The sequence below is a fragment of the Amphiura filiformis genome, chromosome 2, assembly GCF_039555335.1.
Source record: "Amphiura filiformis chromosome 2, Afil_fr2py, whole genome shotgun sequence".
NCBI lineage: Eukaryota > Metazoa > Echinodermata > Ophiuroidea > Amphilepidida > Amphiuridae > Amphiura > Amphiura filiformis.
Window position 1 is genome coordinate 78,526,164 of NC_092629.1, and position 19,531 is coordinate 78,545,694.

At 43.1% G+C, this 19,531-nt stretch overlaps 1 protein-coding gene across 1 annotated transcript in view; it reads right to left on the reverse strand.

Annotated features, from left to right (window-relative positions):
• Window positions 1–309: 309 nt before the first annotated feature.
• LOC140146650 (pachytene checkpoint protein 2 homolog) overlaps window positions 310–19,531 on the reverse strand; it is a 32,470-nt gene continuing 13,248 nt past the window's right edge. Inside the window, exons 4-13 of the mRNA XM_072168520.1 lie at window positions 19,002–19,125; window positions 17,393–17,539; window positions 16,694–16,766; window positions 15,963–16,026; window positions 7,074–7,160; window positions 5,988–6,094; window positions 4,833–4,986; window positions 3,726–3,838; window positions 2,785–2,854; window positions 310–2,011 (exon numbers count right to left, since the gene is read on the reverse strand). Of these exons, the coding sequence (XP_072024621.1) occupies window positions 1,916–2,011; window positions 2,785–2,854; window positions 3,726–3,838; window positions 4,833–4,986; window positions 5,988–6,094; window positions 7,074–7,160; window positions 15,963–16,026; window positions 16,694–16,766; window positions 17,393–17,539; window positions 19,002–19,125 (1,035 nt within the window). The 3' untranslated portion in view covers window positions 310–1,915. The remainder of the gene's footprint in view (window positions 2,012–2,784; window positions 2,855–3,725; window positions 3,839–4,832; window positions 4,987–5,987; window positions 6,095–7,073; window positions 7,161–15,962; window positions 16,027–16,693; window positions 16,767–17,392; window positions 17,540–19,001; window positions 19,126–19,531) is intronic.

A 19,531-nucleotide genomic window follows, 5' to 3' on the forward strand; every position in this document is an offset into this window, starting at 1 on the left:
GTAAACACCTTGATTTGCGTATAAAATAGTTTCAAATTTTGCAAATTTGCAAATTTTCAGGCACTTCACACAAACTGCTGAGCCTAATGTGAATCAACTTTTATTTTAAATAGTATGAAACTAAACTTATTCATGTTTCTGTTGCCCCCGTAACAAAAAGTCCAGGCTCGCCACTGATCAAAGTGTAGTCTGTTTTACAATGATAATGCTGGGTTTTTTTTAAATATAATAAATAAGTCTGATCCTGTCATTTTTAAGTACCATAGTGTCATACAAATTCATACAGATACAACAAACTAATCCAGTTGATATTATATTGACTCTTTATTTCTGTATTTAAATCCTCTTTGTACAAACCATTATAATACCATATCGTCAGCCTGCTACGCTAATTGCCTAAGTCATTTTTACATGTTTCTCATTTGTAATTTTGATTTTCTGAGTAATAAACCCCTAATTAATCAAATTTCCAGCCGCATTTTTCATTAACTTGTGGAATACATCTCTTTTGATGTAATCCACAAGTTATTGAAGAATGCGGCTGGAAATTTGATTAATTATTGGTTTATTACTCAGAAAATCAAAATTGCAAATTAGAAACATGTAAAAATGACTTAGGCAATTAGCATAGCAGGCTGACGATATATTTGATTCCTGGAGCTCGTACATGGAGACCAATTGAGATTATTTCTTTCTAAGAGCAAAGAAAAAGAGGTTTGTCTCAGATACCAGCATAGCTATAGTTTGTTCAGCTTTTTTGCCTTTTTGTTACTGCTCACATCAGTATAATAATATGGTCCAGTCCAGGAGCATATGGCCCTGGACCATATGGTCCTGCACCATATGGTCCAGGAGCATGTTTGAATTAGAAACACGCTCCAGGAGCAAAATGGAGCATGTTTGTCAAACATATGGATGGAGCATTCTTTGTCAAACATGCTCCAGCATGTATTTAAATTTAAAATATTTATTAGTCAAATATGGTCATGTACTATATGGTGCATGACCATAATGGTGCCAGACCATATGGATGGTCCTGGACCATATTGTCAGGCCAAAATCACACAAAGGCATACAGTTTTGATGGATATTCTGTGCAGTTGAATGAATACACAGAAAGTTTTTTACATTTTCGTGTTTTTCTGTTTGAAATAATTATACCCCGACAGTCAGCGTTTCCTGAGAATGCTCAATTCTTTTGGTCTCATGTGTCGGTGAACAAACTTATCAATCACCCCTCGTACTATATCTAATGAATAAATATAATGACTATTATTATAAATGAGTTAGCTTTGCTAAAACTCAATGTAAAATTGTACTAACTTAGCTTTGCTAAAAACATAAATAATGATTTGTGACACTATCTATGAATATATTTGTATCAATTGATATCTGATACTATTCAATTCATCAAGGTATGGTCAAAATAAAGAGCTCAGATGCAAATGGCAATATACGCCATTTTCAAACTTTTTGTGTTAAGGCCATCAAAATCTGCCCTTTAATGCTAGTTTTTAATTGACACCCTACTAAAAATCCATTGTATAATTTTAAACTATAATCAAAAACAGCACACATTTTTTCATTATGATCTTCATATGTGATAAGTTAGATTTACTTATAGTTCAAATCAAGAAATATGGAATATGGAAATCGCTTTTCGCATCTGAACTCCTCATATTTAGTTAAATGTTATGTAAATGCTTCCATTCCAGGATGTTTCCACTTAGCTTTTCACGACATCATTTACAACCAGTCATAGTTGAAAGTTGCAAATACCACTAATAGCCATGACTACGACTAAGTATTCGTGCAGCCCTATTGTCACCACACACTCCCAGAATATTTCAATTTATTGTCACACACATAATATACTTCTCAATAGAAAAGTTGAATATTATCCCTGCTATTATTGTCATTCTGACTTGTTCAGGTCATGCCTCTCTGTGAATTGTTTGGTGACTGCTTGACTTAGTCCATCAAGAAAACCCTCTAGTGTCACAGTCTGTGTCTGAAAGAAGAGAAGAATGACAGAAAATAACAACACTTTAGTACAATGCTGAATAATTTTAAACAACTTTATATAATTACTGCCACCTGATTGGATATTGTTCTTATTTTATCGACCACGCCACGGTCTTATAACACAAAATTGCATGGCTCCTATAGGGACCGTAATGTTATGATTGATTTGATAGGATGCCTGGTAAATAAAATAATGTAATAGAAAAAAACCACAGGTTTTCTAAAAATATCACCGACAGCTTGAAAAATCTTGAAAACAAAATTTTGGTCAAAATCAAATCAATCCACTTTGGCTGTCGTTAATTTCATACAGCTAAAACAAATTAATTCCCAAAACACAAAATCTGGATCGATCTGGCCTGTAGAATAGATTTCTTTTCTCAGTCAGAGATGAAGAAACTAGTTTGTGTCTGATACGGTTTATTTACTATTATTTGTTGTGATGATTGCAATTCTGAAAGCAGTGGAAAATAAAACAGCATGCTCTATGGTTAGTTTCTTTTATTTTCAAACATACAAACCCTCTAAAATTTCTATCCTGAAGGCACCATGTCAATGATGCCGAGACAAGATGCATTGTAAAAGTAATGACAAAGTCTGTAGTTTTCTGCAATTCCTTTTCTCTGATGAAGGCATCAGATGAGTCAACCTCCCTTTTATGTGCACGGATCATGAAGAGTTTCATTAATAGGATCATCAGACATGACCTAGTTTCTTTATTTCCGACTTCATTAAACATGAATGGAGTTGTATTCTTACCCCTACATATAAGGCATGTGCCAGAAATGGAAGTTTCCTGAGTGTCCTACCACTGAGTCCTTGACTTTGTCTGTTTGGGAGAAGAAAACATAAAAATATTTTAATATATTGTAGACTAGAAAGCAATGGGCTAGTCCAGTTGAAATTCATACACCCCCTGTGAAAGGCATGACCTTTATCTCCTACACTGGTAATTCATGTGAATTTCAAATGGAGTCAACCATTCAGGTAACCCCATTTGAAATTTGCACTAGTTCTGTACAGGCATGAAAACTGGTCTTGGAAAAAACACTGAAAACCATTGTTTTTTTTACCATTTTCTGTGAATTTGATTCAAAAATAGGCTGAAAAACACTGAAAACAATAACAAAAAAAGCTAAAATCAGCTAAAATGCTGAAAATTTTAATGCCTGTCTGTAGAAGATTAAGATTAGGTTGTGTATGAATTTCAACACTGGAATAGCCCAATGGGTGTTGACCTGCAATATCAAAACAATCATATAATAATACCATCTCCGTCCAATACAAAATCATACGCCAATTATTTTATCTACAGTACAAATGACCATACCAGGATGTGGCGCACACATGGGTTGTATTTTCAGCCTTTTGGTATATCAATGAGCCATTTTTCTAGACCAGTTTTAGTATATGGATGGCAAATTTGTCAAAATTTCATTTTTTTTTCTCGGAAAATAGATTTATTTTCGAAAAAATTCCTAAAATGATGGTAAAGTTGTTGTTTCATATATTGATGGGTCCAAATTTCTTGAGAAATTGGTATTTTGATGGGTTTACTTTCAAATTCTCAGCAGCACACCCCTGCACAAATCACACTTGAGTAATTCCCAAAAAATGTGTATATTGATGGGTCCGCAACTTTGGTAGTGACATATACGCGCACATTTCATTGGTTGCAATATCAATTTGTGATCGCTTACCTTGCAATTTCCCTGAGTTTTAAACTAAGTTTTGTAGCTTCGTTCTCGATATAATGCATCACTTCTAACCCGCCGAGATCAAATAATTGCTGTGCTGGACTGATGATACCCGTCTGAAAGGGTGAGAATGAACATTTCACTGATAAGTCAAGTGGTTGAAAATTTATCACACAATCCAGTGTTGTCTTTGCAAAAATCCTTTGGGGGTCCAAGTATTTTACTAGTTCAGTGACATATCCGGGTCAGTTGAGGGGGCAAAGACAAAAAATTCCTGGCGGGCATTATTTTCTGTCCTCTGTTACTGTGATAATTGCGCACAAAGTGCACATTTTCATTCAATTGTACACTATTTAGCCACAAATTCAGGTGAAATTTTGTGTTTACCAGGCCAATTTTCAATTTTACAATATTTTTGCCCAAAATAAAGGTAAAGTTTTGTGCATACCTGGCCAATTTTCAATTTTACACTATGGGGAGGTTGTATTTTACTATTTTTGGGGCTGAGTTAGCAAACTAACTGATTTGGGGATTCAACCCCCTCCTGCAAAGAGCACACTGATAGCATAAGTAGTTTTTTGTGTTTTCATCAGAATTACTGACTAGATATAACTAGATAATATTCAATATCTTACCCTTTGCACATCAAATGTATCAGCATCTACTTTAGTAAAGTACTGCACATGTGCAAGTTTCATATTAAACATGTTGAAGGATGTCTCCGGCAATCACAACATTATGCCTTATATGATAGAAAATTAATCATCAAGCACGAATCATGTGGTTTTATTTGAAACAAACGCATATTGACCATAAAAACTAATTAATACAGCCGTTTCTGAACACACAATATTCATAATTCAGTAAAATGTTAAAAAAGTTTATTAGTCAGCATGAATCAATCAGTTGTAAGTGTTTTTATGGAACTCTAAGGGATATATAACCCCTCATCCGTAAAATTAAAAAGGGCCTCATTGTTTTCCTGCCAGATGCTGAACACTGCTAGATTTGGTCAACTTGGCAACACCAACAACAAAAAACCTCACTCCCTACTCACTTTTCCAAAAAGATGGGGATGTGAAATTAATTTTTACTTTTATGAAGCCTTACCCTCATGAGCTCATTCAGACAAGAGTGATATATCTTATAGATAGCTGCCGATGACGGAGGACCTATATACTGCTTGATATCCGCTCTATCTACAAATGCCAGGTCTATTGCTTCTGTTACGTTGGATGTTGTCAGGATTAATACATTCGGATGCCTGGAAATAAGGATAACACAACATAAAAAATACATCACAGATATCTTTTTAAAAGGTTATCATAACATAATATATGCAGCTCAGGATCTCAGGTTTACCCGCAGAGATTATAGTCTGTATACCTTCCTCGAGTCATAATTAAGATATTGTTTTTTATTGTACCTCTAAATGTAATGATGAAAAGTATACATTTTCAGGAAGGAAATGATAAAAGGGATCCAATCAGCATAACAGATTCCTGCAAAAATTAAGTTTTTGAGAAAATCTCAAAATTTGAATTTACTTTACTGATTTGTGAAAGATATACGGACTATATGTGACTCCTCGCCACAACTGAGCCCGGATGTCGCCAGTGCCACTATTGAGATATGCTCCATCGAACTTAACAATAAACAATAGGAAACAAAGGATTTATTGACTGTTTTATTGATTGTTCACTACTTAAATGTCAAGTACTATAGACATGATATACATCATTTTAAAGCTAATTTCAAGCAGAATATTTTGGTTGAATATCTCAAAAATGATGATTGGCGACTTCCGGGCTCAGTTGTGGCGAGGGGTCACATATATGAAAAGAGTTCCAACTATGTCATGTTTTCATATCCCTCACTGAAGGCAAAATAGTGTGCCGCTATATTATTCGGTCATGAGCACGGCAAACATTGTTTTTAAATATGTGCTTATTTGTATTCTACCTGTAATGTGCGGTGCGGTGTCGATAATGCGCACTATGCTAACCTTAACACTAAAGCGGTGTGACACACAGGCCTTGCAGACAAACAGACACAATCTTCAAGGCAGTAATTTATTTAGATATTGTTTTTTATTTGTATACCTAAACATAATGATGAGAAGTATATAAGTATACATTTTCAGAAAGGAAATGATGCAAGTAATCAAAATAGCATAACAGATTCCTGCAAAAATCATTTTTTGAGAAAATCCAAAAGTTGATTTGATTTTCTTCGAGGAAGGCATCTAGGGATACAAACACACACCTCTTGATCTGGTCTATCTGTGTGAGTAATGCATTGACAACCCTGATAGCATCTGACGGCTCTGTCCCATTCAATGTACTCTTCCTTGCTGCTGTTAAGCTCTCCACCTGCAAAAAGAGAGTAAACACTTCTTTTTAATTCAAAGATGAAATTATTACAGTTGATATGAGCTTTTGATAGTGGGGCAGGGATCCACACACGATTGGAAATCCACATTAATGGTGACTTCTGAAATTCAGATTATTGTATAGTGTAATAATAGTTTATAATATACTTATTACATAGATTCCTATAATCTGATTGGCTAAAAATGTGGGCTTTGATCTGACTAGGCCCAATGCCTTGGGCGACAGGCATAGAGAACTCACTTCAGATTCAGAAAATTAATGGAACTGAAAAGAGGTCCTGCCATCATGAACAGAGATGAGGGAGCCTACCATTTCAATCACATGTATGGCCCTCTCCTCATGACCACACCCCCTTGAGATGGAGCTATGCTACCACCAGCAAAGAGGATGATCAGATACCAATCACTTTGAAGAAGTGTGTCATTATGAAACTGTCAGTGTCAACATTTTGGTTTTGTAAGATGAAAACTCGCAATTATAGGCATCGTCAACTCACAATTATAGGCATAGTTGCCAGGGACTACATGTTTGCCCCTTGCTTCGGGCATGGTCGATCTACGTGTCAAGCATCCTGATCAGGGTTGTAGCTGCAATATTTTAAGCGCTGGTGGTAGTTGATGACAATCTTGCATATTTGTCAATTTGTTGCCAAAGTTGACCAAATTCTTGGTTAACTCAAATTCATGACAAGAATCTTTGCCTGGAATCTTAGTCTGCAACCATAACAACTTATGGCTGCAAAAAACATATTGACTGGTATATAAAACAAATATTGACTGCTTTATATCTGGGGCTATATCTGGGGTCACAATTATAGGCCCTTGATAATCTCAAAACCATGCTAGGTCATAACATGGTTTTGAAATCATGGCCTATAAAGTATAAATTTAACCATTTTCCTCATAGCAGTCATTATTTGTATAATAGAATAGTAGAATAGATGGCATCACACACAAACCTCATCAATTAATACAAAGACCAGTGTATCTTTATCATCTATAAGTTCCTGGATCTTCTGAAACATCTTCATCACAAGTTTCCCACTCTGTCAAATACAAAAGATCACAAAACATTCATATTATTGTATTATTTTTTAATTGTGTTTAATTGGTAGGAATAGAAAGAATTTGTATGCTGTGGTGCAACAGTGTTTCCCTGCAACGAGGACACACAAGAGACTTTTCACATTTAAACCATACAATGTAGATCTATCTACCAGCAAACAAGCACCATCCTCGGTTAGCGGAGGTCTTCAATAGGCCACAATTGCATGCCAAATGCATTTTAAAGATACATCCGCTGTTGTGCATTAAAAATACCGACCACAGTTGGTAGGCATATTTTGTACCGTGTATCACACACACACCCCTACACACACAAAACCACCCCTTCTGATCCTTGATTAAACATTGTTTCAGACGTCCTTGTATTGATACACAAGGCACATGATAGATGTGGAGTGTGTGTGCATTGTCCTCCCTATCCTTCCGAGGACCAAGCACCTCCAGAGTTCAAAAAGCCTAACAGTAGTGGGTACTCTTTTTTTCAGCAATTTTCCTATGGGATTTTCTAATTGATTGGGAGAGGGACGTCTGTGGTAAGGCGAATAAATCTCAATTGTGTGTATCTGACTCTGATGTATCACTGCCTGAGTTTGCCATTTGCTAGACAATGGAACCAAAATTGTTTGATATTTCGATTGACTGTCGATGCATGGCCGATCTTTATAAATAATACAAAATATCAATTCATTGAATGCTGTTAATAACAATTTTATTTGTATGTACTGAATTGACCAATAACATTTTACCATTAATTTTTGATCATAATAACAATTATGAATGCTCATTTCAATTGCCAATTATGACTATAGGCTTTAAACTATTCATGGTCAAACTTGCATTTGCTGATGATCTTATGCCCTCCTTACACAATATTCATTTTGGCCAATCGGCAGGTAGTTCTCATGGGGTTAAATTAGGCACCGGAGTTTCGCGCGATTTAAAACGGCAAAATGCGCGGCCGGTTTTTTATAAAGCGAGAAAATTCAAGTCAAAAAGCGCGAAAATGCGTTTTCCAGTATTTACCCTGCTGCTAGTCAACCACTCAACCAGGAACACGGAAAACCATTGCAAAAACAATGCTAGTATAAGCTTCCAAATTAGACTTATATTTCTTACCTTTTTTTCTCTGCTGAAAAACATCACTAAGCAGATAATTATCACTTGTTATTTCCCTCTTCGTGTTCCGAATAAAATATTTGAGCCTTTGCTACACTGGAAATTATAACCCCCCTCCGTGTATATAATTTTATTCTGAAAACTTTTTAATACCCGCGCGGAAACGTAGCGCCGTACCGCAAGAGTGGGAAACCCGTCCTCATATGACGTGACGGGTTTCCCACTCTTATCCCTGAGCCAAGAAAGAATAAAACTGACGGAAACATCACATCTCAGGAAGTGGATGCAGGAAGTAGGCCGATAGTTTATTAATTACATCATTAATTCACCGAATCCCCAGAGTTCTATTCAACATGTTCAAGTATTACTTACCATGTTTATAAACTATTCGGATTATATTTTACAACTTCTGGAAGCTTGGTGAGTCATTATTTTTTTTTTTTAGATGTTTGCATGAAAACTATTTATTATCAGTTTGTGTTTGTTTATTGGTGAATTTACATTGAAAAGTAGTGTGTTTGGCAAAATTCTCAAAATTCACGATGGACCACCAAAATCGCGATGGACCCCCAAAATAGTCCCAAACAAAAATGTTTGGTAGACTCATAACCGGTGCGATCTTACCTTTCCGATGTTGATTAAGATACTTCTTGCATCGATCCCGAGATGCGGAAAAACCAATACTCATTTTGTCCCACATAAATGAATAAATAACAAAAAAACCCGATCCCCGGTGGACTCACCCAAAAGGTGACGTCACACCATATGATCGCCCCTTATCCGACTTGGGATCCCCTACTCGGACCAAACTTGTAGGGGGTGGCGGGTCGGGATAATCAACATCGAAAGGTAAGATCGCGACCGGTTATGAGTCTACCAAACATTTTGTTTGGGACTAGACTCAGTACACCGGTCGATCTTACCGCTTCCGATGTTGATTAAGATACTTCTTGCATCAACATCTGAAAGATCGATCTAGCAAGTAACCGACGGATGGAGGTACAAGATTGGTCAGCATCTGATCAGGGATCGGGAGCGGTAACGATGGTTTTCGCGAGGTCAGAAAATATTTTCCCCAACGGTCGGGAAAACAAAAAGACCACGCGATCACAGACATAAACCTCCTTACTTAATAAGTTTGGTGGTTAAGAATAGCGACACTGGTTCTTACCATGCCGAGGATTCTGTATAGCCTGAAAACCTGGTACCCGTACACCACCGTATTATGATCGCCGAACAATGTCCCGGTAAACCTCCGCCTGCCTCTGATTACTAACGTAAACGGAAGTATCGTAGAGAAGGGCGAAGGTGGCTTCCGGACACCGCCTGCTAGATCTCCTCAAGGGACAACCGAACGGTATACCCAAGATGATGAGATAGCTCGTGTCGAGTGGGTCGTGGGACGCTAAACCTTCGCGATCCCCGACCCCACCAACACCTGGACCAGCCATTGCGACAGCGGCTGGACCGAAAACTCTGTAAGGGTGATGAATGCGGTCGTGAGTCCCTCGCAAGGCTTCCTCTCGAAGAAATAGTGCTGCAGCGCCTTACCGGACACCCCAGCCTATCTTTGGCTTCAGCCGAACCTTGCCCAACCCTGGGGATTGGAGAGGGACGAATGTCGGTATGCACCGCGCCTGTTCAGAGTCACGAGAACAGAGCGCCAAACAGTGTCGCTCTAGTGTTTGTGAACACGGAAGCTAACCTCGAGACCGTGTGCAACTCAGCACCGCCGTCCCGAAGCCAACGCCAAACCGGAAAGCCATCTTGAGAGTTACGTATTTAAGCGTCGCTTTTGACGGAAGGTCAAAAGGGCGACCCTTAAAGTAATCTAAGACTGTGTTGGGATCCCTTAGGAGGATCACTTTCCTTTTTGGTAGACAATCGTTGAACATACCGTCGAGGCGTAGACTAATAAGGTAACCATCGGCTATGATAGTCGACCCGCCTCGAAACCTCGGTGAATGGAGAGGACAGCTGACTTATAGCTGGCCCCAGTGGCCCGCTGAAGTCTTGCTTGGAACTTTTCTGTCAGAAACTCCGAACTAGCAGCACAGAGGTTCTAGCGGAGAGCTATTTGTCTCATTGCACCAAGCGTATATGGAGCCAGACTCTGGCTATACGTACGGAGGGTAGACTTCCGTCTAGCCCCGGCGATGAGAAAAACAGCTTCTGATGAAAAGTATCCCTCCGCTGCGCGTTCCCTGGTAAGGGCCATGCAGCTAACTGCAGGTGCTCTAGTGATAGACTGGGTACCTCCGCTCCGGGCATCCGGAGTAGATCTGGTACTGGGAGTGCCAGCGGCCTTGCCGCTAGCAGAATGACAATGCAGTCTTCCCACCCGATCTTGGCCACCACCCTCATGAGTAGTGAGATCGGAGGGACTGCATAAGCTGTCATCCCTCCCCAGTCTATGGACAGAGCGCCCACGGTGAATGCTTGGGGTCCGCGACCCTTGAGCAGTACACCGGCAGTGGATGATTGCGATGAGATGCGAACAGATCTTTCGTGGGGTGGTACATCCCTTGAAGATCGCCTGAGCGACTCTGCGAGCAAGGGACCATTCTGCTGGTCCCGGCACCCTTCCTCGTGACAGATTGTGCGCGAGGATGCTGGTGACGCCAGCGATGTGTATCGCTCTCATCGTAATCTGCCTGAACTTGCACCACCCTATCAGGTTTCGTGCATGCAGGCTCAATCGTGGTGGCCCGGAGTCCCCTTGTCTGTTGGGGTAGGCTACCACGGTTGTGTTATCCGTCAGGACAACGGTATGTGATTCCACGATCACCTCCTCGTAAGCGAGGGAGGTTGATGTGAAACTCTGTCTCTATGGCCCCCATAGGCCCGAGACGGAGTCTCCGTGGATGTGGACCCCCAGCCCCGCTTTTGACGCTATGGTCGTCACTACGTGACATACCGGGGTGCAGGAAACCTGACACCCTGGGTCAAATTGGGCTGATGGGTCCACCACCAGAGTTCCTCTCGCGATCTCCGACAACGGGAACCGCGAGGGATATTGGTGACGACTGGGCCTGCAAGCAGGCTAGAAGGTGTAGTTGGGTAAGCCTAACGTAGAAACGGCAGTACAGTACGAGGTCTACCATACTGGCCATTAGGCCTACCACCTTCATCCATGCCACAGCGGGTTTTGCCCGAGACTCGGCCAAGAGTCAGGCACACCGCACCATGTTCGTCACCCGCTCGGGTGAGAGCGCCGCGAACCCCTCCGTGAGGGTGATCTGGGCCCCTACAAATAGTGGTGTCTGCGTCGGGACCACGCTGGACTTTTATGAGCTGAACAAAAAATCCAGGGTCCCGCACCCTACGGACTATCAACCCCATGAGACCCGTAGTCTTCAGTGGAGTGCGTCCGTGATATGAGCCAAACGTCCAGGTAGCAACTGATGTTGACACCCCTGTGCTTCAGGTACGCTGCCACCGCTCTGACCAAGAGTGTTAAACACCCTGGGAGAGATGGACAGGCGGATGGCGGTATCAAAACTGGTAATTTTGATCCTGTACCTAGAAGCGCAGATGCCTCCGATCTTGAGAGGCGATTGGCATATGCAGATAGGCGTCCGAGAGATCTAGCGATGTTGTTCCCATGCCCCTGATGGGGCAGGCTAGCACCGAGGCGAGAGTCCCCATTCTGAACCTCTTGGGCCTGAAGAACGTGTTCAACAGCCTGCGGTTCCGGATGGGGCTCCCGTCGCCGGCCTTCCTTGGAGCCAATGGCTCCAAGATCACCCGTAGAACGGGGGGTAGACCGGGACAATCGCCCGCTTCGTGAGAAGCTGTGTGATCCCTGTCAGTAGTGCCCGACGCTGGGGGCCGTCTGACGGCACTACTGTGGACCTCTGAAATGTGCAGACGAATGTGGGGAGACTGGGTTGCCAGTCTGTAACCCCCACTCACCACTGACCATACCCAGGCGCTCAAAGAGATGGTTTCCCACCTCTGGGTGAAAGCCATAAGCGGTCGTCCACTGGGAGATCCCCTGTGGAAAAACCGCTGAGCCCCCAGGAATGCTCTGCCTAGCTTCCCTTGGAAGAGCGCTTGCTCTTCTTCGGGCTTGCCAGCTGTTCCTGTGCTACCCTTGCGCCTCCCAGAAATGGGTGCTGCAGAGGTAGTGGGCTCGGGTACTGTTGGTGGTGCACGGCCTGCTGAAGTCGGAGCTCCTACCCATGGTAAGGGCAGTTTCCGACTTCTTCAGAGTGCTCCCGTGGTAGCTTCTTTGCACGGTCCTCCACCGTGCGCAGAAGCATCCAAAGAGAAAAAGGACCATGCCTTTCCATCGCGTTGAGCGATTGGAGTGGCAGGCCCCTCCCCCCGGCGCTGAGTGGACACCCTATGGGCTAGGCCCATGGAGCTCTTGTTGAGGCTAGCTGTTAGCACCGCTAATAGGCTCACCTCGCGGAAGAGCTCAGATGTTGTCTGAGCGTGATACGCTTGACGACATCTGGGTCCCTCTCGGATCCCCTCAGGTAGGTCCCGTGGTCCTCCCGCGTTCCACGCAGAGGAAGCGTGCAAGCACGCGGCGTCATAGCTCTACTGAGCTCGACAGCCCTACGATATCTACCCGTGAGGTTTGCCGGGAATGAGAGTGCAGGCGTCCCCTGTGAGGAAGCAGCAGCTGAGCATCCTACTGAAAGGATCCCTGGTCCTCCTCCATGGACTCCCCTTAGGGGGTGTCCGAGGAAGATCAGTGCTGTTGCTCCCCAAGGGGCAGCGGGGAAGGAGATTGTAGTGATGTCACTACGGACTCAGCTTCCGACTCCTTTCCCTCGCCCACAGTATCCGTATCATGCTCCGATGATGACGGTAACTGAGGACGGGCATCTGAAAGCGGGTAAGAAGGCATAACCACTGTGTGGCTCGCCGACTACCTGCCAGCAGAAGAGGGAGTACTCCCGCAAGACCCTGAGGTATCCGCCATGGCACCACTGGGTCCGCATGCTCTCGCAGCCGTCCCTAGCGCTAGCAGCCCGGGCCTACCCTGATCAAGATCTGGGTTAGCCCCATGCCGGCTGGCCTGACACTTGCCACGGTGCTAGGCCGTGGAAGAAACACCCTGCGGCGGGTACCACGGGGCATACCCAGCCGGCAGCTGACCCTGAAAGGATCCGCCACCAGGGTAACCCCATGGTACTGCAGTACCAGCACCGCCTCCCCCCCCCCCTTGTTGCCACAGAGACTGTGGCGCCTAACGCGGGACCTGCGGTACCGGTGCGGTATCAGCGTGGGCACCCGCGCGGGTTCCCGGCTGTGTACCGCTGTATGCGTGGTTCCAGCGTAGGTGCCCGTGAGGGCTCCGGCTGTGTACCACTGTACCCATGCCTCACTGCGTTCCCCGCAAGGGGATCAAGCCGTGTGTATGGGTACCCGCTATACCGCTGTCCCTTGGCTAGAGGGAGCTTGCCTAGTACCACGGGTAGCTGAGCGTGCATACCCCCGATCAATCACCTCGCCACCTGAATAGGCAGCGTCAATCAATGGAGCTATGCCCTGTTGATTTGACAGTGATCGATCAAGAGAGGGTAATTGACCCATTGACGATAATGGATCACCCACGCTCCGCTGGCTCTCGAGGACATAAGTGGGTTGTTGATCAGCTAGGCTGTTCAAGCTACCTACTGTACCCTCTAGAGCTTCGCCCAAGGTCGCTGTGTGTGGCGGACCACTCACGGCAGCTATGGGCGGGTGCATAGCGGCTACCACTGAAGTCAAGCCGTAGCTCGCCTTTGTAGCTGCCACCGAATGCACCTGGGTCGCTGTCCCGTGAGAGACTGCGAGCCCAACCCCTGAATAATCGCCAGCCAGTCCCTATGGACAGCCAGCAGCTATTCTAGGGCCCAGGGTATCACTCGGCGGTCCCGCCATGGAACGCTGCCGTGTGACAACCCCAGTTGGTTCTGCTAAGACTACACCCACAGCGTTAGCCGCGGTATCGTCTCTGCTGAACCCATGCATGCTAGGGTTCAACCCAGGCAAGCCCGGGGTACCCTTGCATGCTGCCCGTCGCTGGCTACTACTGTGGCTGTTTGAGCCCGTAGATATGCCTGCAACAGACGGGTGTCCTCCTGCTAAAAACCTGTGAGGATTTTCGCTAGAGGACTGGTATCCTCCTGCTACAAAACCCGCTAGGGTTTTCGCTGGTGGTTACCGCTCTGCTGCCTGCTACTTTGCTCCGGCGTATAGTCAGTGCTTTCGCTGGCTGCTGAGCCTTTGGACGCGCTTAGCAGTCCCGAAGGAACCGCCTGCTTGTCCGGGGACCGGAGCCCCTTAAGCAGACCTGCCATGACCCATAGGGGCTGTCACAGCAGAATCTACCGTGTCGACTGGTATCCTCCTGCTGCAAAACCCGCTAGGGTTTTCGCTGGTGGTTACCGCTCTGCTGCCTGCTACTTTGCTCCGACGTATAGTCAGTGCTTTCGCTGGCTGCTGAGCCTTTGGACGCTTCTAGCAGTCCCGAAGGAACCGCCTGCTTGTCCGGGGACCGGAGCCCCTTAAGCAGACCTGCCATGACCCATAGGGGCTGTCACAGCAGAATCCACCGTGTCGACCTTACCAGTGCCCTTGGTAGATTTCTTCTTCGTCTTATGGCGATGACGGAGCCTATCCCAATCGTCAAGCTGGAACTCGGAGAGTCCTAAGCAAAAGAAAGACATCTAGAAGATCGTGAGCACTCCTGTGGGTGAAACAGAGCGGGTGTGGGTCCCGCTCCGTCACCAGGGAAGGGCAAGCCCGACAGGGCCGAGGCGAAGCGAGGAGAAAGGGAGGGGGCACTACCCCCCAACACGCGACTCAAGCCCAGTAAGCAAACCTGAGCACGGAGGCTGGTCGCTAACGTTAGTGGTAAAGTAAGGACTGGCTAACTTTATTACTAAAATGTCAGACGGGTCCCTACCAATCCCCACCGTATGAATATCTGATTAACTCGTCTTATCGGACGGTAATGAAGACATAACGATAGAGTAATCACCCTAACATAGCAACAATAACCTACCGTACATGAAATACAATGTGTATGTACAAACATCTATTGTAACTTACAGGCTGCAATGGTTGTTTTACGTGGGAAACAAAATGAATGGCGCCAACGAATGCGCCATTTTGAATTGCTCGTGTGTCCCGTGATACAAACGGAGGCACGATATGTAGCTAAGTTTTGGATCGCTTTTTGTCACTTTTTCGCCAGAAAATGCCGTCAAAACTATCCTCAGCCGAACAATACCGGTTTGGTTTTACCTAAGGTGTGAAACTACAACCAGATATCTCTCCTTTGGTCGAGAAATTGATACACAGTGCTATGAACAATCGATAGGCACGCCTGTGTCAGTCGGAGACCAAGGAGGATAAGGACGATCATATGGTGTGACGTCACCTTTTGGGTGAGTCCACCGGGGGATCGGGGGGTTTTTGTTATTTATTCATTTATGTGGGACAAATTGACTATTGGTTTTTCCGCATCTCGGGATCGATGCAAGAAGTATCTTAATCAACATCGGAAACGGTAAGATCGACCGGTGTACTGAGTCTCGTGATTTTTTGCGCTTTTTGCGCGATCGCGCGAAACTCCGGTGCCTAGGTTAAATACATGTAGCATCAACGGTTGATCCCAAGATTGATCATATTTGTGGTGCCTTACATTTAAAATATAAACTCACCTCTGAGAACCACTTTGAAAATAAGCTGTGACTGTTGATTTCAATGAGCTGACCATATGTATATCTGGTAAAAGGAAATTAAGATTATTATCTTTCAAACATAATTTTATTGTAAACCAAGGATGAGGAAAATATGAAATTATGCCTGCTTTCACAAAACTTTACAAACTAACCTTCTTAGTTATTTCAGATTTGAATCCCTATAAGCTTCAGAATAGGGGATATTGGGCAAGTACTTGAATATAGTCCATACATACATAATTTTTGGGCTTTGCCGATTTTTAACTTTATTGCTTGTTATTAAATTTACGATTTGGGAAGTTTCAAACCTATGCATAAAGCAGGGGTGTGAGTGACCACTGATAAAAAAATCTGAAAAAATCTGAAAAAGTCTGAAATTTGGAAAGCTCCTATACTTTTGTACAGAGGAAGTGCAGAAAAAGAGATAAAAATCAAGATCAACAAATCTGAATTCAGATTTTAATCTGAACTCTCACACCCCTGATAAAGTAAACATCTACACATTTTTATTTTCATGTTAGTTTTGTTGATGAGGGCAAAAAGCGCAAAAGTTTATGTTCTGCAAAAATTTTCACTTTACAGTAATAGTTGTCCAATGGGGTTACCTGAATAGGTGATCCATTTGAAATACACACCCCACATGGGAGAGTATGTATTTCAACTGGAATAGCCAAAAATATAATTTTATATCTACATTTTTTGTATCCTACCTGTCTGATAATCGTATGCATAATTTCTGGGCTAGCGCTTTACATAGTGATGTCTTTCCTGTGCCTGGTGGGCCTGAAATGTAAACACAAAATAAAGACATACACATGCATTTTGTATAATGTGATAATACACCTTTTCTGGAGGACAACGCCCATGCCCCTTGTGTGACCATCAAAACATAACAAATCTATTTGATAATTCTGTGTATTTGACCAGGCAGTGGCCATCGCATTCATATGCTGCATCAAGTACGAGCAACACAGGATATGATTGGTGTGATCACTTATAAATACTACACCACACCACAAGGTTCCTGATGATCAGTTGCTAGACTTCTCCACAGTCCCCATGGCCATTGCGCATACTCTGGCTATTGAGATTGCTCACCCAGACCTTGTGATAATTTAAATCCTCCATGCACAAGCCATTACCACTAACTACAGAGTGCACAACTATCTGTGGAATTTGCGGCGCTTCAGATCCCAAAATCAGTTCAGTAAGTGAACCCTCATTATAATTATGCCAAGATATGTTGCATTCGATAACATACATATACTTTACTTTCTTTATAGTCTAATCAGTTGCTGCAAGATCTATTATTAATAAGTAACACCAGTGCTATATTTTGTTTCTTTCTAGAACCTATACGATCACCCAACTGACACAGACATTATAGCTAAATAATATGAATTACTTACCATGTAATAAAACTACCTTATTCCATGCGATGATGTTGGGGTTGACTTGGTGATCTGAGAAGAGCAGCGTTGTGGTAGCATAATCTAGTAGCTGTGACTTGATTCGACCATCAAATACTAAACTGTCCCATATACCATGGATATCAGCTGGAAAATAATCATAAGAGAACATGAATCATAAAACGGGGGTAACATGAACGCACGGGCCCCTTTGATCAGCGATTTCATAAGTATGATAGGGGTGTGCGTGTATGAGGGGGGGTGGGCAGGCAGGGGGCAACAGCAGTGGCGTAAATTTCTTTGTGACATGGGGAGGAAGGTTGGTGTAAAATCCTTGAACACATGTTGAAGCATTCTAAAACCTTTTCTGTAAGCAGTCAGAAAATTCGTCTCCATGGGTGCTCAGTCTTCATCTTCTTGGTTCAGTGGTTAAATTAAGTATCTTATAAGTTATATCTTCCTACGGTACAACACAACACCAGGCCTTCGTTTTTGACAATTGTTGGAGCTCTGTTAATCACTCTCCTGAGATTACTAAGGTGCTCAACAAGGAGCTCAATCTTTTAATATCTGTATTAAAACATCTAGAGATTCAAGTAGTGAGGAGCTCAGTAAATCATACTCCTGGAATGTTCTTAAGGAGAGCTGTTAGGAGCTCTGGTGCAATTGAGCTCCTAAAAAATGAAGGTCTGCAACACACCCCTGCCAGCCAGTGCTGGTTCTTTTTAAATATATTTCGATATATAAACAAACAAACCCCTCAATGCTAATGTGCTGAAACTGAAAAAAAAATCAGGTTTAAAGCAAATTACCAAGCCTCCCTCACCCATCCCCTCCCCTTCTAATGTTTAAACAGTGTTTTAAAAACAATCACATGCTAATTAGCATCATTACTTGATGGGACTATTGACAGAATGCCAATTGCCTTTAATTCCTGGGCTAAGCTTCCAATGGGTTATTCCACCTGAAATCCATACACCCCTATGGAAGGCATGACCATATCCGTCCACACAGTACAAGAAGTGTGAATTTCAAATGGGGTTACCTGAATGGGTGACTCCATTTAAAATCTACTCCACCTGTGTGGAAGAGTTAAGGTATGTCTTCCATTGATTTCAAATAGAATAGCCAGGCCTGGAAAAAATGGGGAATTCAGGAATCTCATTCCGTGGAAATTTGGTAATGTAGAGGGAAATTGTGCTTTTTTGGACAGAAAATACATAATAAATCATGGGAAATCCTGATACATTGGAGGAAAATTTGTCTACATTCCTGGGAAATAAACATTTTTTCTACGCCTGAGAATAGCCCAATTCTACTACAAGCTTGGACAGGGTTCCTGCACCTTGAAGCTTTTCAAATTCAAGGACTTTCAAGGTCCAAAAGCATGATTTTCACAGACTTACAACAACACAAAAATCATGATGCGGCTCTCCATGCGGCACATATTAACGAAAGTGACAGCTCCTTAAAATTATACTTTAGGTAAAACTCCAATTTTCAAGGACTTTCAAGGATGTTGTGCAAATTTCCATGACTTTCAAGGCCTTGAAAAGGTGTTTTCAAATATAAGGACTTTCAAGGACGGCAAGAACCCTGGCATAATTACCTGAAGGCAGCAGCCAATGACTTGCAGCTGATAATTCTTCATCATCCAATTCTTCTGCTGCTGGACCGCCTTCATTAAGTTGAAACACATGAATGAATAGCTGAGTGCTGCACAAATCTATAGCCTGTATGGCAAGCAAATTTAAAAAAAGGAAAAAACATCACTTTACTGTAGCTGTTATTCATGGACAATGTGCTGTCAAAAGAATTGGTTTGACAATATCATGGATATCGCTTATATTAAGCAGGCAACCGGTCTTTTTAGCCCATGGTTGCCAAGTATTGGCTCCAGGTGTATCAAATATTTTACACTAACTATAGGACCAGTTATTTGTGGAATGTCTAGAGTGTGCACTCTTGAAGCAGTAAAGTCCCTGAATTGTTGTTTAATGGTTTATGGTATGATGTGGGGCCGTAGTGTAAAGTGTGCTGAGGCTTGTGGATCAACATCTAGGTGTTGTGCCTGTGCATAGCGCACTAGAAATCACTGTTTTTTTTTAATGGTAATCAATAACTCTTTACACTGAAGGG